We start from the raw sequence: 23,698 nt of genomic DNA on the forward strand, positions 1-23,698 counted from the left end.
AGAAGATGGCACCAGATCTCATTATAGGTGGTTGGGAGCCACCATGTGGTTGCTGGGGATTGAACTCAGGACCTTTAGGAAGAACAGTCAGTGCTCTTAACCTCTGAGCCATCTCTCCAGCCCTATCTTAACATTTCTGAAGAAAGTCTTTAAGACTTTTAGAACCCAACCAATAAGGGAAATGATCAAAAGGGAGGAAAAGTGCTAACATTCTCTCCCAGATTTAGTGACTGGGAAACTGATTCAGTGAACAAAGTTCATTGATCTCAGTACTACTTACTAGTCAGTCTATAGTACTATGTGCTATATGTAACCAGACTGCAGTAAGCCAGTGGTGGATTAATTAGTGATGATAATAATCATTGAATTGCTACCACTCTCAAGCCATTATTTTAAGAAATGAATACTGTAAGAAAGTATTAGCTATAAAGTTTATTATTAGCTATAAAGTTTAACAGATTCTAACCCTACATACCCCTCAGATGCTACTGGATTTATGGTTTTAGAATAGGAAAATTATATGAAAGTGACATAATATAGAATTGACCTACATAAGATGCTATGAACTTGTGAAGGACAACTAAATAAGGACTGATGCTGAAAGATGTGTAGAAATTAGCTAATTGAATACCAAATAGAATGACAAAAGGAATATAAAGAGACAGGAAAAAAAGAATTAGGACCTTAGAAGTTTACAAAACAGTTTTATGTTATAAAGGATTCCTTGTCAGCCAGGCATGGTGGCTCATACCTGTAAGTGCAGCACTCAGGGAGGCAGACACAGGTGGATCTTTGTGAGTTCCAGGCCAGCCTGGTCTAAAAGTGAGTCCAGAAACAGTCAAGGATACACAAAGAAACCCTGTCTCAGAAAAAAAAAAATTCCTTGTCAGTAATGTGCAAGAAAATGATGAGAATGGTTTATAACAATTAGTTTTGTCAAAAGGCCCGATAGAGCATTGATGCTGAAGAAATTGTTCAACATCATCATGGCTTAAATTCTCAAGCATCAATCTACTTCTGAATTTATCTCTGGTGTAATATGTATAATTAATAATTACATGTCCTTACTAAAAAGTTATGTTGGCTTGCCTTTTGGATATTTTCAGTAGGATTTTGTCACAGGCAGTTAAATTGTGATATTAAATGGTAGTCTGAAACTAGTAAATGAAAACAATGCTGTGTTTATTCTCAGGACAGTTTTTAAACATACAGAAAATACAGCAGAATAGTCATGTACTAATCACCTAAAATTAATTAATGTACTATTGACTCCAATGTTTCTAACTTGTTTTCTCATAAAAAGCAAGTGCATGTCTAAAAGTAGGGTTAAGATCTCTTTAAATCTTTTAACTTCTTTTTGACTAATTTGCTGATACCACCAATTCATCCATTTATTTAAAAAAAAAAAAGTAGTTTGCTTTGAAAATCCATATAACTTGCATGCTAATTGCACTGTTTCTTATTATGGATATTCCAAATATCTACTAGCGTTGAAAACACACATGGACTAGCACTTTGACCTGTAGGTATGAATTAGAGAGAAGGTCCTTATAACTTGAACATAAGGTGACACACTTAGGTGCTTACATCAGCATTGTCTCAAACGGAAAACTAGACATGGATAGCTACTATCAAGTAAATGGAAAGGTAACTACAGTGTCCTAAAGAGAATACAGTGTTACTTCTTCAGGTGTGTCATCATGAGAGCATAGTGAACACATTGTTCTTATCTCCTAAGTTAGTCATTAGTGCTTTAGATATGTACATACATAAAAGAGCAATAACAGTAGGTGGAGTCACCATTTGACGACATATAAATTGTCCTTAGGATCCAGGAAATGCTCTGCCTCCATTTCTCATCTTCTGCTCTTTTTACTACATTTCTCTTTTCCAGTTCAGACAACACTAGGAGTGACATTTCCCCCCAGGTCTTAACAGACTTTATTCTTGAAGAAGAAGTAGTGGCAAAATGCTTTAATATAAATGGCAACACTAAGAAAATATAACACATCCTGTGGATCTCTAAAGTTTATCTAAAAATCTATGATGCATATTAAAATGTAATGCATATACGTATTTATGAACTTGTGTTTACTATGTAAATTGTCATAGACCAATTCTTTTTCAGTGTCGTATGACAAATATATTGGAAAATGTTCCTATTTTCACTAGATAGAATATAATGTATAACCATGTCAAATCCTTATAGAACTACATTTTTAAAATATGTAATACAGTCAGCTCAGTTATGGAGAGGGCCTAAAGTGTTATCACATTTAAACTTCTAAAGAGATAAAAGTCAGGAACCAGTAGCCTGATAAGGACAGGTTTCTTTTTTCTTTTTTCTTTTCTTTCTTTCTTTTTTTTTTTTTTTTTTTTTTTTTTACTTTTATTGAATGTCTATGATTTACACGTCATGCACCAAAATCTCTCTCTTCCCTCCAGTAAAATAAAACAAGCAAGCAAATTTTCTTGTTGTGTGCTGGAGCATCTTCTGGGTATATTCCAAGGAGTGGAATAGCTGGGTCTGGAGGAAGCCCTATTCCCATTTTTCTGAGATAACACCAGATAGATTTCCAAAGTGGCTGTACTAGTTTGCATTCCCACCAGCAATGAAGGAGTGTTCCTCTCTCCCCACATCCTCGCCAGCATGTGGAGGGGGAGACCTGGTGGCACTCAGAGGAAGGATAGCAGGTTACTAAGAAGAGACTTGATACCCTATGAGCATATACAGGGGGAGGAAGTCCCCTTCAGGAAGAGTCATAGGGGAAGGGAATAAGGGGGAAATGGGAGGGAGGGAAGAATGGGAGGATACAAGGGATGGGTTAACCATTGAGATGTAACAAGAATAAATTAATAAAAAATTTTTTAAAAAAAGAAAAAAAATTAAAAAAAATAAAACAAGCAGACAAACAAAAAATCTTGTCACAGAAGCTGTAGTGTATCATTCAGTATAGCCTTTTGTCCACATATGTTTATTTTCAAGTGTTTATTGCTACGAGTCATGGGTCTGACTGGAGGCCTACACTCTCGTTACTGGATCCTCACTCGGACTGCTGTCGGATATCCCATTATTGCCGTGTGTCAAGGAGATTTGAATCTGCAGGTCCAGCCCCCGCTCCAGTGTCCTCAGGGCACGGCCCACAATACTTAGAAATAACTCATCCAGTTTAAAAATAGGTATAATTTTAATTTCTTTATGTGATGGTGATTTGAAAAAGGAAAAGAAAGTTTTATTGTCCCAGCTAGAATGTCACTACTTATTTCACACTGCATATGAAAAGAGAACGATTTTGTAGAATTAATGAATTTAATTAAACACACCAAAAGTCTAGATGAATTTAAAATTATAGAGGTTTGTTAATTTGTCCTGAAACTTTGGGTAATAATTGGAGTTGGGAAAAACTGTATTTCCTCCTACCCCTCTAAACTTTATAGATTAAAACCTAACTTGAAAGGGGTCATGCAGTAGTCACTTTTTGAAGAAAATGATCTGAAATATTATTGAAATAGTAAAACTTCAATTTATAATAACAGAAATGAGATGGTGAAACAGAAAAGCAGTATTCACTCTTCATTCATTTTAATCAATATTAAGTTAGTTCTCTTAAAGGACTAGAGAGATCGCTCAGCAGTTGAAACACTTGCTGCTGTTGCAGCCTTCCCAGTTTCAGGCATTTGATTCCTTTTCTGATTTCCATAAGCACCAGCCATGCATGTGGTGTACAGGCTTACATGCGAGCAAAACACCTGTACATATAAAATAACATGAGTCTTACTGACGGGAGGAAAGCCTAAGTCAGTAAGTGCATAACGGTGCTGTGTTGACATGAGGAAAGCGGCCTTTGCAGAGATCTGTGCCTTAAGAATGAGTAGCTGTGGGACAAGTTGAGCAGGTGGAAAGAACATCCTAGAAGAGGGAATGCTCTGTTTCAGCTTGAGAGATCCGGTGACCTGTGTCATTTTTGAGGAATGAAGTACAAGGGGCTAGATGCATGAGAAATGCACGACTTTGGAGAAAACTAAGTATAAAATTAGGCTGAGTGGGTAAACTGGTCAAAATCTTTGAAGTAACAATTTTTATGTAGCAGGAACTTCATCTCCCTCCTTTACTTTTCTGATCTATGTGTTCTAACCCAGAACTCAGCACTAAGTTTCTTCCAGGTTTTCAATTTTTTATCTAGCAAATATTTTCTGAGCATTTGGGCCAGGCACTCTGCTAGACAGAGTGATGTGTTACTGAATAAAGTGGATAAGCTGGTTGTGTAGCATAGCAACGAGGAGACGGCCTGCTAAGCGGTGGATAAGGCACGTAATAGAGCTGTAAGGGGAACCTAGAGTGACGACAATCCGCCAAGTCCAAGTTCTGCCCAGAGTGACTGAGTGATTCATAAGATTTGAAAAGAATCAGTATGACTGTGAGGGGAGAAGAGTAGAACTCCTCTTAGCAAAAGAAAAGTATAGAACCTTAGAGATGAGGAACAGCTAGAGCTTTCCAGATAGAGCTGCCTGTCCCCCAGGCCTTTGTGGTCTAATGTCCACACAGCATTGATGCTTTATAAAGATGAAATGCTGTCAGTCTGCTGGAATCCTCCACTGACTTCTTGTCTCCATAATAATACTCAGCATTGAACCATGGCATGTCACCCTGTATGTCATCCTCCTACATTTCTGACTGTACCTCAGTTTTAGCCCACTTACTCTTCTCTAGCCATCCTAGACTCTGGTGTTCCTCGAAAACTTTAAGCAATTTTATAAGGTAGTCCCTCTGTACAAACCATTTTATTTAGAGCCTTCACCCATACATCTGCCTGGTTAGGAACCCTCACCTTATTCAAGATCATGTTAATTAACCGTCCTACACCAGTAACATAAAACTGCCTCCTATACTGGTATTGTGGCCCACACATATAATTCTAGCACTTAGAAGACTAAGGCGGGAGATCACAGGTTAGAGGTCAGCCTGGGCTAGTCAGTAAGTTCTAACCTAGCCTTTTCTAGGTAGTAAGTGATGATGATGATGATGATGATGATGATGATGATGATGATGATTTTAAAAGTGTGTGGATATGTGGACATATGTGCTTGGTCCCCTCAGCTCATCCTCCACTATAGCTTGCTTTGCAGTGTATTCCTAAGCAGCACTGGTGGTAGCATTATGCGGATTGGATTGTCTTACTTGATACTAAGCATCGTGAGAATGGGCCCTTTGTGTGTTTGGGGGGGGGGGGGGTTGTTTTTGTGCTGCCATTCTATCACATTGCTTTCTACATTATGAGCACTCACTGCAGGATTAGCCACTTCTACAAAGGTTATGAACATGGTGTTTTATTCATCTTTACATCTCCCCAGACACGAAATAGTTTATGTGAATTGGTTTAGTTACTGTAAAAGTCAGTCAATTTTCTTTAGCCTTGACACATTTTTAGTTTTAGGCAGGTATTTTTTTCTCCTTGATTCCTTTCCAGAGGTTTAATATTTCAGTTTTTAGAGCAAATAAAAAGATGTGTATTCTTTGATTACATGTTGGATTTTAAGTTAATAGTGCATCTGTGCTAGCCTTATCCTGTTAATAGTTTCTGAATCATTTTAAGTTTTTATTTGTGGAAATTTAGTATTATATCTGTGACAACTACATTTTAATTTTAAAAAAATACTGAAAAGTTTGTTTTATAGCAGTTGCCTTTCCTAGTCCTATATTGTTGTATGCCGTGTCTTCATCTAGTCTTGGGTATAACATAGGCATAGATTTAACTGTTGTGTGCTCCAGCAATTTAATATAGTAGATGATAAGTAGTCATTCAGTTCTCATATGCAACGCTTCCCAGTCTGTGTTTTATAGCTTGCATTGCTTCAGATTCCCAAAGTGCCAGTCTTGAGTGAAAGCAGTCATGGATGAGCTGTCAAATTAACACTGCAGAGTGGTGGGATTACCAAACGTTGATTTTAAACACCTCATGTGTTTGTTCCTTTTTCTATACCACCTGGCAGTACCAGCTCTCCTCTCCTTTTTCGTGACCGAGTACCTTTCTAGTCATGTCCTGCTTCTAAAGCCAGATCAAATAAGTGTTGAATTTATACCATTTATACAGCAGCAGAATAAGATAGGAAAATGTAAGGACTAGTGTTCTATTGCAAATATAAAGCTTTTTCTCTTGCAATAATTATAGGGGATGGAGTGTTAGATCTCTCTACAAAGAAAACCAGCATAAAATCTGAAGAGTCATCCATATGTGATCCTGCTTCCGAAAGTGCAGTGGCTGGGTAAGCAATATGTAGGAAATATAATTCACTATTAAGATAAGCGAGCTCTGCAGAGGACACTGACTACTGGGCTAGTAGGACACACATAGCTTTCCTTCAGAGTTTTTGTCACTCATAAGTTTGTCTCTCATACCTTCTTCATTTGTCCTTTCTCTTTCTTTGTTTCTTTCTGTTAAAGAAAAGTTATCAGAACAATCACCAAACTTGAATTCATGTTACTAAAATGAACTATCAATTTAATCATGGGATATGAACTAAGAAGCAGGACGAGTAAGAGAACTTGAAATAATCAAGAGGCAATCTTAAGGGAAATAATGAACCGTTTCTAAAGCTGCTGTAGTTGCTAATTCTAAAACTAGCATATATGTTTACAGTTTGCTTTAGTGTGGTGGCAAACAACTTAACATTTACGTAGCATCACCACAAAAAAAAAAGTCCTTTCATGTCTTTAAAACTGTCACTAAATTAACTTAATAAATAATTACTAGTGAAATGCTGTTCTGTTGGATTTTTGGATTTTTTTTTTGTAACTTTTGCATTTTCTCATTAACTGCATAGAAATATTTTTTGTCCCATTTAACTCTGAGAGGAATTTATTTCAGCTAAGGCTGTAATAGAGCTGGAGTCACAGGTGTAACAGACTTAGAAGATGACAAAGTTGCATTTGAAATATAGTAATGTTTTAAAATGAAATTATTCATATACATCTTTTTTCAGATTTTAAGTTTCTATGTAGAGGAAAATGAGTCTGTGGAGCTGAGATGTCTGTGTTTGGAAGTATTCTTGCTGCTACAAATTTCCTTTAAATGGGTTGACTCTTTTATTACTTGTTTAGCGGTAACGTCACGTTTCTACTAACCAAAACTCCTTTAGGGTTTGGGTATTTTTATAATGGAACTCTAATTGTAAATAAAAATTATGTGTTGCTCTGCAAGCAGTTTTCAGAGGAAAAGCAACAACATGAGAATATTTTTACAAATACTCAGTTAGGATTTTATGTTCTTGGAAGGTCTGCCCATTGAGGCCACCGTATCATTGACACACTGTCCTAACAGGACTGTAGCGTTTGCTTTGATAAGGAGTAACTACTACATCTCACAGACCTAAAGTGTCATAAGCAGTGATGTTACCTAAGCAAGGAGTATAATAAAGGAGTGGACCCTCCCCTTCCATAGCTGTGTGAGAGTCTCTCATACATCAGTTTACCATCGTTTCATTCCATCCATCCAGGAGACTACACAGAAACAGAGAGGACTATGTGGAAAGAAGTGCTGAGTTTGCAGATGGTTTGCTCTCAAAAGCTTTGAAAGACATTCAGTCTGGAGCACTGGACATAAATAAAGCAGGCATACTTTATGGCATACCTCAAAAAACTTTACTTCTCCACTTAGAAGCCTTACCAGCAGGGAAGCCTGCATCCTTTAAAAACAAAACTCGAGATTTCAATGATAGTTACTCATATAAAGAAAGTAAAGAAACTTGTGCTGTGCTGCAAAAAGTAGCCTTGTGGGCAAGAGCTCAAGCAGAGCGCACAGAAAAAAGTAAACTCAGCCTACTTGAAACCTCAGAATTAAAATTCCCAACAGCTTCCAGTTACCTCCATCAGTTAACTCTACAGAAAATGGTTACTCAGTTTAAAGAAAAAAACGAAAGCCTTCAATATGAAACTTCAAATCCTACTGTACAGTTAAAAATTCCTCAGCTACGAGTAAATTCAGTTTCAAAATCACAACCTGATGGTTCTGGTCTGCTGGATGTCATGTATCAAGTTTCCAAAACCTCTTCAGTCCTTGAAGGATCAGCTCTCCAAAAACTGAAAAATATACTCCCTAAACAGAACAAAATAGAATGTTCTGGGCCTGTAACTCACTCAAGTGTTGACTCTTACTTTCTACATGGGGACCTCTCTCCTTTGTGTCTTAATTCTAAAAATGGAACAATTGATGGAACCTCTGAAAACACTGAAGATGGATTGGACCGGAAAGATAATAAACAGCCCAGGAAAAAACGTGGCCGCTATCGACAGTACGATCATGAAATAATGGAAGAGGCCATTGCCATGGTAATGAGTGGAAAAATGAGTGTTTCCAAAGCACAAGGAATCTATGGGGTACCTCACAGCACTTTAGAATACAAGGTAAAGGAAAGATCTGGAACACTGAAGACTCCTCCGAAGAAGAAACTACGATTACCAGACACTGGGTTATATATGACAGATTCAGGGACTGGCAGCTGCAGAAACAGCAGCAAGCCTGTGTAGATTACTGTTAGAGAACATGTGTGTGTGCGCGTGCGTGTGTGTGTGTACACATGCACACTGGTGTGTGTGTGCGTGTGTGTATGTGTGTGTGTATCTAAATACACACGTGGAAATTACAACGCTCACTCTGACAGGAGACATGAAATTTTACAGTTCAAAAACCACTTACATGCCTTTTGAAAAAGTTTTATTCAGGGTTTTCACTGTGGACAGAATTATAGAGTTGCTTATTAATTCTGATAGTTTGTATTTAATCCTTGTATAAATAGGTGAAAAAGATTCAGGTTTTCTTTAGTAGTCAATAGCATAAAATGTGGGAGAACAAGAATTGTCAAGTGAAACATTTTTTATTGGTAAAAGAACATTCTAGCCATTCATTTGGACCATCTTATAATGGAAATATGATATTAATAGTTTGTGAACACTTTTATGTAACATACCTACAATGACTGTGAGTATGTCAAAGAACCAATCAAAGTTAGTTACCTCTGAACCAAGAGTAACTAAACAGATACAGTATTAATACACTGCAGTGCATTCTATGAAATTCAGAATGCGCTAGAGTGCATCTACCAGGATACAAGAGAAAACCTTAAAGGATATGTATAGTAAAATTTAATATTTATCATTTAATTGTTGAGTTAGCAGGAAGTTTGGGGTTATAAGTATATAATTTAAATTTTAAAACTGACATAGTTAACCCCAACAGCTATAGAATCCTTTAATATAAGATGGAATACTAAAAACAAAAAGTTATTTAAATTTAATTATTAAAGTAATTTAATTTTGTTTTTCATTTGAAAAATAAGCTAATGTGTAAGGTTAGAAAAGGAAGTTGGAATGCAACTTAGAGCATGTTTATAATGTGCACAGAACAAGCTTGAGAATGGTCATTTTGGTTAAATGTGCTGGTTAGTTGATGTTATGACTACTTTAAGGATTGTGACACACTCCTCCTATTGAAGAACCTCAGTGTAACTTTAATATATTTGCTGCTGTGACATTTCAAAACATTTTCAGTTTATCAAAATGAATCACAGATTTCATTTTGGTGGGTGATACATTATCATTTTGCTAATAACCAAACTTGCAGTTTGTTCAGGGTCTTGAATAGATTTACAGATATTTAACACTGACGCTGTTTTGAACTTTCAGTAATGTAAACTCTTTACTACTTGGATAGATAGAAGCTGGGCAGTGCATTTTAAACTTTTACTAGACTCATATGAGACCAGTAATTTTTATAAAACAGTTTTAAGAATATAGGTCAGAGTATTCATGTGGGTTTATGAAGTATGCAGTTTTAGTAGTAAAATGTAATAAAGCATGTACCTCCATGTAAAGGAGGGAGATTTGCTTTATAGATGAGAGTCCCCCCCCAGTGCCCCTTTATTGAATTCAGGTTCTGGTCATTTTTCTAAGCCACTTTTTCTAAATCCAAAAGTGATTCTTACAGCTGAACTTAAAAAAATAAGTGCACCTTGTCAAATACTTGTGTTCCTACACTTGTGTTTGTGTGTGTGTTTAATAACCACGTGGACGTGGGATTGTCCAGCTACTGAACTTTAAAACTGCTTACATGTGTTTAAAGAAACTGAAGAATGAGAAAATGTATGACCAGGCAATCACTCGGTCTGGGAGATCTGTACTGAACGTTTTCAGCTGTTAACATTACCTGCGTACTAGGATATGAATCCTCTTGATCTTTTTTTCCCCCAGGAAAATATACATAATAGATTACAAGACAGCATTTGTCAGGGTCATCTTTCTTTTTAAAGAATTAAGCCATATTTTGTGAGGACCGGAACATGGATTATTTATTATATTTCCCCCTCTTCCCATTGAAAAACAAAGTTTAAAAAGTAAATGCTTCAAAAACAATTTTCTTGACCTCTTTATACAGAATTTTACTTACAAAACTTTGGGAGCTCGAATGCATTACATAATATTTATATTGTATTGAGCTTTTTTATTCCTCACACTATATTTGCATTGATAAATTGATTGAGAAGTTTATAGTAAAGGGAAACTTACAGAACACTTTTATATCATTTAAAAGATGACCTGACCAAAAACTACAGGATTCATAAATCAGGGATCATTTTGCTATTGACTTCACAGTGATCAGTAGTTTTATAGGTAATATTATAGTTAATTTGCAGCATTTTAGTACTTGTATTATTTATTTTTGGTCAAATAGTAAATTAAAATATTTTTTGATAGTTTATAGGTAATGATCAACCCATAACTTTTAAAAGAAACATAATGTTTGTATTACTGAGTTGACTTTTTGATTATACAAACTAGGAAAGGCAGGGAAGTTTATGGGTTCCCCTCTACACCCCCCCCCCAGTTCTATTAAGATGTCCTTTATGTTAAACTTTGAAAATACTTTATAAATTTAGTTACCAGTTACTACTTAATTGACAGTTTCTGACAAGTCCAGTCTCAGCTGACTTTTAATGAATATGAAAGCAACTCTTATGTGCTTTCTACTTATTTGAATGTTCCTCAAGTATTTTATATTTAAAAAAGAAGGAAAAGAAAAAAAACAGTGCCTCTGTTTTTAGAAAACTACTGCTCAGTAAAGTTGTTTAAACCATTTCTGGTAGCTGATGACAATTTTATATTAAACTGTATACTGACTTTAGTGAAAATGATTTTTTTTCTTAGTTGTTTACAGTGCAGATACTTGTGTTTGTTTTCTAATTGCAGTATTTCCATTGTCGCAGTAATTTAGTAAAACTCTGTGGCTGCCTTGATTTTGACAGATTTTGTTAATATAAACTGATTGTTAGGCAATTAGTTATATTTATGCATAAATCAATTGCACTATAATTCATGAATTATTTATTACAATATTTTCTAATGAATTCATGTATCTGTCTTGTGTTGTACATGTACTGTAATTTTGTTCCTACTTTGTGTTGTTATATATCTAAATCTGATTGTATGAATTTTAATTGTTCAGTTAACGTGTTTCTAGGTTGTAATTTGTAGTAAAGCACTTCAATGCTTTTGCACTTAAATTTACAACACTGTCAGTGTGTGGTTAATTTACTCATTCAGTAAAAGAAAAGTAAAGTAAAACTTGACTATACTGAATTCTTTGATTCCTTGTAAGGAGTTTTTTTGTTTATTTATTTTTAAACAGTATTAGAAATTGACTTTTTCAGAGAAAGATTCAATAACAAATTTCTAATGGAAAGGAGCATAGTAAAAGACATAAAGATGCTTGGGCTGACAAATAAACTGAAGGAACTGGAAAGAATCGATCTTGAGAAAACATCGAGAGAAAATTAGACTGAGGTAGCCTTTATTCTCAGCATTTAGGAGGTAGAGGTAGGTGAATCTCTGTGAGTTCTAGTCCAGAATAGTCTATGTAGTGGGTTCCAGGCCAGCCAAAACTACATTGTGAGACTGTCTCAAAATTACAATTTTAGGATCTTTATATAATTACTTGAGAATAAATTATGAATTGGAGATTCACACATACATTTGTCCACTCATATTTTTCTATGAGATTCTAAGATTGAAAAAATGGGAGGGGCGGAACCTTGAAACCAAATAAATATATTTTTAAATTCTCTAATTTATTAATTTAGTTGCCCGCCACGATATAGAAGATAAAATCTAATATCTGACTATCTCATTGTTTATATCATTAGGTGGGTATCAGTGACCACTGGTATTTTTCAATGTCCAGTGTTAAAACTAGCAAACTGAATAAGAAAACTCTTCCTTTAAAATAAAGATGTCCAGCACTCGGGAGGCAGAGGCAGGCAAGTCGCTGTGAGTTTGAGGCCAGCTTGGTCTACAAAGCGAGTCCAGGATAGTCAAGGCTACACAGAGAAACCCTGTCTCGAAAATCAAAAATTAATTAATTAGTTAATTAATTAAAGATTTTTTTGGAATGTTAGAAAAGGAATATAGAAGTCAGTGGTTTTCATAATTTTATTAGATTGATCAAATTAAATTATAATATTTTATATTACTAGGCACATGCTGCTTTTGCTCATTTTGACAGGACTTACTTCTTTGTGGACTTGCACCCTGGGCTTTGAGCATGCTACTAATACTAAGCACATGCTCCCAACTCCTCGATACTTCTATACCAACCCTCTCATTAACAGAAAAGTGCCTAAATATAGTACACCGTGTTCTAAAAACTTGTACACTCTCCCATTTATTGCTAGTTATAAATACACTTAACAGGCTATAACATTACTTCAGAAACTGTCTGCAGTATCCTCCTCAGGGTTTGTTGGCTTTTCTTTTGCTTACTCTGAAGTCATGAATTTGAGTTACTGAACAACAATATAATTATCTAATTTGGCAACTATCATTAGATGTTGCCTATGCTCTACATTTTTAAAGGACTTTTTGACATTGAAACTTGGGTTATTTGTATCGTTTTACAGCCTCTACCATTACAAAATTAATTTTTAAAAATATTTACCAATACTGGGGTTCTGTCTTCTTTTGTCTAGTGGCAGCACTGAACTTACAGCGTTTGGTTTATTTTGGTTTATTTTTGCTTTGTGTGCTTCTTTATGTCAAACTGTGTGTTAGTCTTACTAAAACATTTGTAAAATCTGATAGTTATTTTTCTCTGTGAAGTTTTGATTCCATGCTCAGAACTTGCTTTGGCATTTTTACTGCTCAAACAACAATTGTATACGATTCTATGAATAATTATATAGCATCTGTAGAGGAAGTTATTCCAGTGTCAGGGAACAATATAAAAATACTAATTTCACTGCTTATTTTAAAAGAAAACCCTTTTAATTTTTAATACAATGAACATACTAACCCTAATTTTTAAAAATTACATTCTTCACCTGGGTCAGTTGTAAGCAGTAGATCCCAATTACAACCTTAAATAGCATGTTTGCCTATTAGGAACAAATGACAGACAGGCACATGGGGTTAGGTAGGAGGGCTGTTCCCACTACAGAGTTTGGTGATGTTTCATTAAAATGGATACTTTTCTGAAACAGAATTCCTTTAATATATTTTATTCTTCTTGTTGCTGGTATTGAATTAAAAATAATAGGCTTCTATATTGTTGATAAGCAATCCTGGATCTTAGTTAAAGCTAGATGTGTATTAGTTTTTGTGGGGGCATTTTTCAGCATTTGAAATTTAATAACTAGGTAAGTAATACCTTTAGTTTTCCTATGCTTTTCCATAGTTTTAAAAATAGTTAAAAGTAGATATACTTTTTAAATAGCTTCCTTTTTCTTTTATATTTTTACTAGGTTAAAATGCCTGAAATTTAATCTCAGGGAAAAAAACTCTCTTACTTATATTGAATCTAAATTTGATAACCTTCTTCATGATTATGTAAAGCTCTTTTATTATTAAATTTCATTTTTACTACCTAGAAAAGTTTTTAAATAAAAATAAGATTTCACTCCTTACCTTCCTTATTTGTACTAACATGGACTGATAATTATAAAATATGTCAAACTGTCCTACTTCACAAAAATTTTTATTCCTTCTGAAGCACTTTTCCTTAAAGGTTATTAGTATTTCCCGAATTCTTAATATTGCCAGTGTGTTGGTGTAATAATATATAATCATCCAATTTTGTATTACAAAGGCTTTTACTTTGACTCCTGTACTTTGTCGTAGGAAATTACTTACTAGTGCTTCATTCTGTTTCTGCTAAACAATAACCAAGATGTCCTTGCAGTTCCGTCCATAGGAGTCAGGAGTCCAACAATACCAAAACACATCATTCAAACGCTGTCAAGAATTATAACTCCTTATCATGGTATTTTTGCTGTAATTCATTTTTTGTTTGATTTTTATTTTTAGTTCAACTGTTGATGCAAAATCAGAGGAAGCTACTAAAATGGAAAAAGGAAAATCAGCATTAAGCAAAGTTTTGGACTCTTTGTGCATACATCACCATCAACAAGTTTTGGCTATGTTGAAATTTCTAGTCCAAGAGCAGAATGCTGCTTCTCTTTGCTGTTGTAATTCATCATGTGCTGTGTCTTCAGAATCTCAAAAGCCCCTGGTGGAGGATGATATACATGGTCTGTTCTGTAGCTGTGAATATAGACTGGCAGAAAGAGGGTGTTTACATAATGAGAGACAAAGCCCTGGTTTAGTATCTCTGCCAGTCTGTATTAAAGAATTACATTGTTTGTCTTGTCAAACTGTAACTGTTCAACACACTAAGACAGTAATGAATAGAGGAATTGAAAGCAGTTATAATCCACACAGGTGCAGTTGTGGACAGTTAGCAAAGATTCACTCTACAGAATCAGCCTTTCACAGCCCTCTTTTGTCAAAGGAAGTTTGTGATCCTTCCGTCACTCTTAAAGATGCCTGTAGATCTCGAAGTCCCTCACCCCCACCGTTATCACCTGTGGAGACGGAAGGGTTTGAAAAATGGAAAGACATCGTCACAGAGCTTTCGGCCTTAGAAAGTAACAAACTTGAGACAAGTATTAACCAACCTCCATCTCTCACACCAGCAGAGATAAGTGTTCACAAATGTGGCCATGACAGCAAAACACATAAAACTAAAAAGTCTAGTAACTCTTGCCCTGTGCTTGTGGATGCCAGCAGTAGTTGTACTACAAATCCTGAAAAGGGGGAAACAGCTGTAATTTTTCAAGATCTAATGGATCGTATTAATGAAAAACTAAAATCAATAGAAACCACAGATATAGCAAACCTTATAAAATTACCTAGCACTGACTGTGATCCAGACAATGATTTTAAATTGGGAGATTTAATAACATCTCTTTTGCACAGTGCAACAGCCAGTGATTATAGTTTTATGGAATTACTGAGTCAACATGATAAAAAGGTAGAAAATAAAATTATTCAGACAAGATTCCGCAAACGTCAACAAACTTTATTTGCAATGCACAACTCTCCTGATTCACCTGTGATCAGAAGGCAGTCTTTACAGATAAAAAGAGAACTCGCCAGTCTTGATGAAAACTTTCTGAGAAAAAGATACAGTGAAAAAAATTCAAGGAAATTGTCATGTAATGATAACATGCTTTCAGTTAACAAAGAAGAACCTCAGCCTTGTCAAGAGCCTTTTAAAAATTCAAAAAGCTTTCAAAATGGAAATCATGCAGAAACACCATTTTCTCCAAATGACGTAGCACCATCACTGCAGGTACCTCGTGGGAGTTTAGAAACTAACTTGTCTTTTGATCAGTTTTCAGAAAACTTTAAAGCAACTTCATCTGAGGAAATGAGCCAAAGAAAATCACAGGAGAGGTCTACAGCTGAGAAACTAACTATACAGAATAATAGGGAAAATACAAAACTAGAAAATATTCAAACACTTCTGAGAACTGATGCTCGTGGGCTTTTGAGCAGAACTAAGCGAAATATTGTGCCACCAGGGTGGTATTCTATATATGTGACAAACAATGCTGTTTCTAAAAAGTCCCCTGAGGGCAAAAAAATATCAGACTCTGCACACAGAAAGGATCCAGTCAGAGATCCAATTGAAAGTTTCCAAAATATAGACTTAAACAAAATTGCAATGAATTCTAACTTGCAAGTTGTTGTAGAGCGCTTGGAAGACACAATAAATATGGCTCAGAGGTCTTGGGCTAATCAAGCACTACCTAAAGGATACAACACATCCAAGAAATTGATAGAAACAGATGATAAAGGCCAAAATGCTGAGAGAGATTTGACTTGTACTTTAAGTAAAATGGCTTGTAAAAATCAGGGTTTATCAAAATCTGTATTAGCATCCAGCAATAAAAGAAGTCATGGTATGTCTCTAATGGATTTGAGCAAGACATCACCCATTTTAGAGAGAGAGAGCTTGATGCCCAGTATTGAGAATATACCAACAAAATGTGAAGGTATTGAGAGTTCTGTTTCTAACTATTCCAGTCCTATCAAACTTATGTTTTTGTCTGAGACTAAAAGCAGTGAAGGAATCAAATACACTTTAACTTCAGTCAGCACATCACAATCAAATGATGATTTTGCTTCTCACAAACATAAAAACCATCAGGTAACTGGAAGAAAAAGAAAAGCAAATGAAGAAATACCAAACACTAGCTTTGAAGATTATAGTTCTGATCATCATGATCCTAACCTGCTTCAGCATGAATTACACCAGTTTAACTGTGGAGAAGAGGCTACAGCATCATCTGCAGAGCTTACTGATAGTTTAAACAGTGGTAACCCGCACGAAGATCCTAAGGGAAAGTCAAATAGTGCTGCTGACTTACCACATAAAAGAAAGCCAGGTAGACCTAAAAAAATTGGTCCCCAAGTTGTGAAACAGATTAAACGGCCAATTGGAAGACCACCAAAACCTAAAGCTGGTCAAACAGATGTCAGTGTTTGCCAGAGTGAATCTTCTAGCCCTGAAAAGAAAAGTCCAGAGTCTTTCATATCAGAAGCCAAAGAAGGTGTTTGCAGAAAGAGTATCATTGTCACTGTTGTGTATGGAAGGTCAAGAAGAACCAGGAGATGTGTTTCTGAAGGAAGCATGAACATCAGCAACATCTCATTGAACAGTGATGCTGCTGACTTTCCAGTTAACTCTTGTAATCTCAGAAATACTAAGGAGCAGGAAGTTGGCAGTGGTGAAAGTCTGAGTGCTGTATCAAGATTGACAACTGAAAGTGAGATTTTTTATTCTGACTTTGAATATGTTAGGCCCTTCAAGAGCAAATCTATGATCCCTCAGGCTTCCAAGAACATTATTCGACCAAATCAAAAGCCTTTCTCAATTGTTAGGAAGCCTGGTAGACCTGCAAAAGTGAAAATCTCTGGTATATCTGTAACTTTTAGTAGAATTTCACCTCAGGAGAGAGAAATATGTGTTAGCAGCTGCTTACCTCCTTTAGAACAGGAGACCATGTTAGAGAAAACTTGCCCAGAAGAAAAGCTTGACCAACAGTGCAGTAAGGTGGATAACATCAAGTGTCCCAATGTTGACATAGTTAAAAATGAATCAAATAGTACTGTTGTGTCTATACCTTCGAAACATTCAATTAGGGCTAGAAAACCGTCTTTACATTTCTTACATTCATTTGCATCCTCTGGCTCACTTACTTACAAAAATGCTCTGTGTCATAAGTCATGTAAACTCCATTTGCAGAAAGCCAAAAGTCCAAAGAAAAAATACAAGCAGTCAAGTTTTAGACTAGCTTCCAAAGGTACCACAGGATCTAGGCGCTCAAGGAAAGCAAAAAAATACTTGGAAGATAAAAAATTAATGCCCATTCCTGAAGTATCCTTGAATCCTGTAATTTCATCCAACCCTTTACTCAGGTGGTGGGCTACTTCTGCTTCAAGTGATTCCTTGTTAGAGGAATTAAACAATAGATTTGAACAAATAACAAATGCGTGGGTACAGGTGAGTAGAGATGAAGCTCAAAATTTCGTTCATAGAACAGAATATACTGAAGGTAATCATTTCAAAGCGGCAAGACCTTTGGAAACCTGTCTTCTAGAACTTGAAGTTTCACCTGTAAAAATGCTTTTTCAGAAAAAGTATGATTTGAACGAACTTTGTACCTGGTTTATGCAAACAACAGAAACACAGTCCCTTTCACTAGTTAGAAAAGCAAATGCACGGAACCCCTTGGAAGTAATAAACACCAAGGGCATTAAGTTAGGGGGGAAATGCTGTGGGTTTAATGCTAGTCCTTTCAGGAAGCACTTTAAAAAATTTGCGGTCTCTTCTCCTTCAAAGTCAGCTAGGAAGTTTCATATAATACATGAAATGGTTGGCTCACCACTCTTAAATGTGAAAAGTAACTTAACACTAGCCAGGTTGAAAAGGACTGAGTTTAAGAGTTTGCACCGTGAAAGGTGGAGAAGAGAGGAAAGGCCACACAGCTACAGAACAGTTGATTGGAACTCAAAAAGAAGGAACTTAAGGTTTTTCTGCCAGAATCAATTTTTGACTAACACAGAGAGGCAGACAGATGAAGAGACAACACTCAGTCAGAAAAGCACAGGAGGTAACCAGTGGGCCTTGCCCCTGGAAACCAGAGTCAACTTTCCTAGAGAGAGGGTGGCAGTGCATGACTTCAAAGCACATGCTAGTTTAGAGAGTAAATTTAAGTCAGAAGCAAAGCAGAATGGAACAGGGTGTGGCCAGATTGAGTCTGAAAAGGATCAAAGACTAGAAAATGTGTTTTCCCATAATTGGAGGTCAAAAACTTTAAAAGACTGTAGAATATTTTTGAGGAAGATCAACTGTCTTGAACACAGAAATACTTTAAAACTAAATACGGTAATTAATCCTCCTGAATCTGTTGACGCTGGAGGCCACCAGGCACAACCAGAGGAATCAAGGCGCTTTAGTTTAAGGTCCCGTTCTGCAAGGCAAACTTCCTTTAAAAAGCAAAACGAGGGAAGAGAAAATGCCAAAGCAAATAGTCCTGCAAGTGACAGATTGCCTGATGAACTTGACAGTAGACAGCTAAATAATCCTGATAAATCTGAGGTTCTTAGCAAATTAAACAAAAGAAAAAGACCACCATGGAAGACCACAGAAATGTCAGCAAAAAGACATAAACGACAGTCTTGCAGCAGTGGACAAATGGCAAACTTTTGTACAAAATCCTAAGTAGGTAAGTTTTTTTTCTCCTTAATTTTAAAGTTTCATTATAGGTGCCTTGAGTAAAACATAAGCTACTAGGTAGAAAAGGAACAGCAAATTTGGTTCTATTTTGTTTCTAAAATATTTGAACAACTTCCTTTCTTGGCACCTAGTATGAAACTCGTGAAATTAGGTGCTGCTAGATGTGGTGCACTTAGCCACTGAGTGTCTGGCATTCAGACACAAGACAAATCCATTTAGAAGAGACATGAAGAACTTCTTGAAAATAGCCCATGAATGTATTTGTGGGTGACTGTGAACAGCTAACTAAAAATTCACTTCTGTAGGCTAATACATGCTTATTCTCCTCAAAAGTAACTATGAGAATATACAGGAAACAGCTATGACTGTCTCATTTAAGACTGTAACATTGTAGTCCTAGTTGTAAATCTTCCTCATTAAACTGTTACTCCATTTGATACTGCCTTGAAAACATGCTACAAGACTGTTTATTTAGAAAGTGGTATACTAAATTTTTTTCCATGATTAGCAAGTATATTAAGTGGGCTTCTATTTAGAGCTCACTTGTCCAGATATAAAGAGGAGAACTCCTTTATGTAGCTGAGCAAGTCACTATTAGGGCCATGTCAAATTGAGAATGCAATCAGAAATTAAGTTACACAGTCGTAGCTTCAGTACCCCAGGGAAATTATTGCCTTTTTGAATGTAGCAAAGTGATCATATGAACATGGTAGTTGCCATTATAGCCGTTTTCCATCTACTTATTTGGTAGGTGGTGGACAGTGCAGGATATTAGAATGGGAAACTTTACAGATTACTTCCTCACCATGAGAGAATACCAAGTTATACTTAGAAAGAAGAGAATGTTATGGTTTGGGTTCATTTTTACATTGGATAACTTTGGGGACCTAGGGAAGTATTAGTGACTTACTAGAGGCAGTAACATCAGTTCTCATTAAAATACTAAATTCAGTAATTAAGCTGAAAACTTTTAAATAGGCTAATGGTTTTATGTGTAACTCCTAGTTCAGTTAAGTGAATAATTTTAACATGTATAATTCAGTACTGTGTAACATATAGTGATTAAAATCTCAAATATCCGACATGAAATGACTAAATTATAAAAGGTAAATGAGAACTATAAAGAATAACTTACTTGTGGTCCTCAAGAAGACTAAAAATAACAGTATTAACAAATGCTATGTCAGGAAATTACCTAATAACCAATTTTTAAGCTTATAATTCACCTATATATGTATAGATAAAGAATAAAATATAGTTTCATTTTTACTTGTGTTTCATCTTCATCTCATGCTGTTACAGATTTTCAAAAGTAATTTGCATTCATTTTACAACAGAACCGTATTTTGTCCTTACAGCTTCTTACCCATTGTATTTTTCTAACAGTCAAACACAATCTTACTTTAATACTGTTTTTCACCCTGCCAGATATAAAATTATCCTAAAGCAGGAAGATGGAGAATATTTAAATATTAGTTTTGCAAATTAATTTTAAAATTCTTTGTGGGTACTTAAAAAATTACATCATATGAAGAGTTGTTTTTCACCTTTTCCATTTTAAAATTTGCTAGTGCTATTTCCTGTTCTGCTTAAAATTTTATTCATCTTTACTGATAACTTTCCTTCTTTATTTTTAACATTTTTTAATCAACAAGATCATTATTTTTATACAATTGTATTTATAACAATATTTGGTTTTGTTTATGTGATTTTTAAATGTTTCTTACAGTGTCGTTGTGGTCCCCTCCCCTTCTCATTATTCTTGGTAGTCCATACTTCTTTTTGCCTTTTTGGAAGTAACACTAAAACTCATCATTGGCTTTAATATGTGTTTTTGTTTTTCATAGATTAATTAGTGACTGAACATTTATGACTGTTAACTACAGGACTTTCCTAGAAAAATTCTTAGGACAGTGGATATTATGAATTTTGAAATATTTCTATTGGTGGAAAATAGTTGTTTTTATCATGAGTGTCTTTCGTTTGTACATGTTAACTGTCCAAATGTGATTTATACATAAGATTTCACTGCTTTTGCCATACTCTGTTAAATGTAGGCTAGTGAAGGAAGGCAAGTGCAGTTCTGTGCTGTTGTGTTTCTCTTATTTAAGGAGTGGTTACAGTGTGTTCTTAGTGAAGAAGATCTGTGAAGTTCCATTTCATTTAAGTGAGAAAAGATGTGCACACTAATATAAATAAAGTTATTTTATGATGAAAGCAGATTATTACATGTTTAAAGGAAACACTGATTAATGCCATGGGTTTGCTCTTAGGAAGCATAGAAAACTAAATACCTATTGAAGGTTGAGTCATGTGACCAGGAAGAAGTTACCTGAACGAACCCGAAGGAGGAAAATGGGATTTCAGATTTATCCAACATTGTTGCTTATATAGTGAGACTTGAAAGAACCTCAAATACTAGAAGCTAACAAGATGTAGGAAGTGTTCAGGTGAAACAAATTACATGCAGAAAATGTAGGTAGTAAAGAAAGTTGGCTCATTTGGAACTTGGAGTAATTTGTCAGCTCTATGGCATGAAATAGGAAGGTATAAAATTACAAAGACAGAATCACTGAGGGAGGCATTGTTCAAATTGTGAGACAGCTTCAGTTAATAGGAAGGGGAAAGTTCTAAGAAAACTATGAAAGAAATTTTACACAAGTCTATGAAATAAAGACTTATTTCATAGTGTCTTTGTTTTTTACTTCTCTCATATTACATCCCAACCGCAGTTTCCCCTTCCTCCACTCCTTCCAGTCTTCCCTCCCCACCTCTCCTCTCCTCCTCCATTTCTCTTAAAAAAAAAAAAGTTCAGGCCTCCCAGGGATATCAAACAAACAATGGCATAACAAGTTTCAGTAAGATTAGGCACCTCTCCTCATATGAAAGCTGGACGCTGGATGAGGGAACCCAGTGGAAGGAAAAGGGTCCCAAGCACAAGCAAAGGGTCAAAGATAGCCCCCACTCTCACTGTTAGGATTCTCACAAGAATGCCAAGCTACACAAATATAACGTGTTTTCAGGGAACCTAGCTCAGGCTGACGCAGGATCTGTGATTCTCACTTCTGTCTCTGAAAATCAGTGTCTTAATAAATAAGGGAATGAAAATGAAGGGAAGCATCCAGAGTTCTGTGCTGAGCATCTAAGAACATTTTTGCAGTCGGGGGTGAGGTTAGAGTTAGCGGTTTAGATGTAGTTAGTGGGATATCTAAACAAGATGCTAAAGAATCAGGAAGATAACATGATTCCTGTCCAGAGATGAGGCTTGGATTGAGACAGATTTGGCAAGTCAGAAAAGTCACTGAAGTAGGAAAGATGCCTCCATGTAAGATTGCAGGGTCGTAGCAGCCCAGAGTCACCCTGGGATGCAGAAAATGGTTGTCTATGAAATGAGACTGGTAAAAGTACTCCAAAAAATGAGAAAAGAGGAGAGAGGCTGAAGGGAAATGTTTTAAGAAACCAGTGTTAAGTTGTGCTTGAGTCAGTCATGATGAGCACTGAGATGGTTCCAGGGAATGTACAAAGAGGTTATCCTGGCGAAAGAGGGAACCTGTGTGGAGTAATAGGCGCAAAAGCCAACTCCAGTGCCAGATGCTAAGTGGGCAGAGAGGAAGTGAAGACAATAGCTGTAGAAAACCAAGGAGCTGTAGAAAGGAGGTAGCATTTCTACCAAGGAGGTAGAAAGGAAGGTAGCATTAGCTGAGATTAGAGATGGGGTTTGAAAATGTCTAAATGTCAAAGCAGTGAGAAGTGAAAAGGCTGAGTGTATGAAAATGAGAGGGAAGCCCTGAGACTGGCTATTGAGAATAGGATCTGGGAGGAGGGACTTGTTAGAATTGTTCTTGACCAGATATTACTATTTCTCTTTTAAAAAAAAAAAAAGTTGTGAAACAAGCTGTGGGAATACAAGTCAGTTATTCATTGGCAGAATGTTGAGATACTCAAAATCGTTTTTTATGAAACTTTTTGTGACTATGGGGCTAGGGAGTGTCTTAGCCAGTATAGTGTAGCATCCACTATGAAAGCATGAGGGCATGAGTTTGGATCCCCAGAATGCATTTAAAACCTGGGCACAGAAGTGCACTTCTGTACAGCACTAAGGGGGCCAAGAAGGGTGGAGGACTGACACTCATTGGATCCCTGTCAGACTAGCCAAATTATGAGTTCGAGTTTCAGTGAGAGACGGTCTCAGAAAACAGGGTGGAAAATTTAGAGGACAGCACCCAGTGTTGAGTTCCACCCTCACATGCATGTGCATAAACATGCACACTCACCCATATGCACATGTGTACATACTATACAAATGTACATAACACACATATTCACAGATGCAGTATTCTGAGAGTAGTATAATTAGATTAGGAAACAAGAGGTTTGAATAGCTGTCTGTAGATATATAGATCTGCATAGTGGCGTATTGTTATCTCAGCTACCAGAGTATACTTGGATTTATCATGTGTGTAAGTTGGAAGGCTAAAGAGATCAGTCCAGTGTGTACAACATTCTGGAAACAATAAGGACCTGTATGATCAAACTGAATCATGAATAATCTAATAGTAGTATAAAATAGG

The 23,698-nt window shown here is 35.9% G+C and overlaps 1 protein-coding gene across 12 annotated transcripts in view; it reads left to right on the forward strand.

The window, feature by feature from the left end:
• LCORL (ligand dependent nuclear receptor corepressor like) overlaps positions 1-23,698 on the forward strand; it is a 159,071-nt gene that overhangs the window by 118,560 nt on the left and 16,813 nt on the right. For 8 of the 12 annotated variants that reach the window (XM_084798048.1, XM_084798040.1, XM_084798052.1 and 5 more), the window contains 2 exons: positions 6,171-6,264; positions 14,348-19,116. In XM_084798048.1, coding sequence (XP_084654174.1) covers positions 6,171-6,264; positions 14,348-19,112 — 4,859 coding nt within the window. In that variant the 3' untranslated portion in view covers positions 19,113-19,116. Of the gene's footprint in view, positions 1-6,170; positions 6,265-7,494; positions 13,666-14,347; positions 20,397-23,698 lie in introns of those variants that run through there. The other 4 variants (XM_084798046.1, XM_084798041.1, XM_084798045.1 and 1 more) reach the window with 4 other exon arrangements.

The sequence above is a fragment of the Acomys minous genome, assembly GCF_964271855.1.
Source record: "Acomys minous genome assembly, chromosome: 10".
NCBI lineage: Eukaryota > Metazoa > Chordata > Mammalia > Rodentia > Muridae > Acomys > Acomys minous.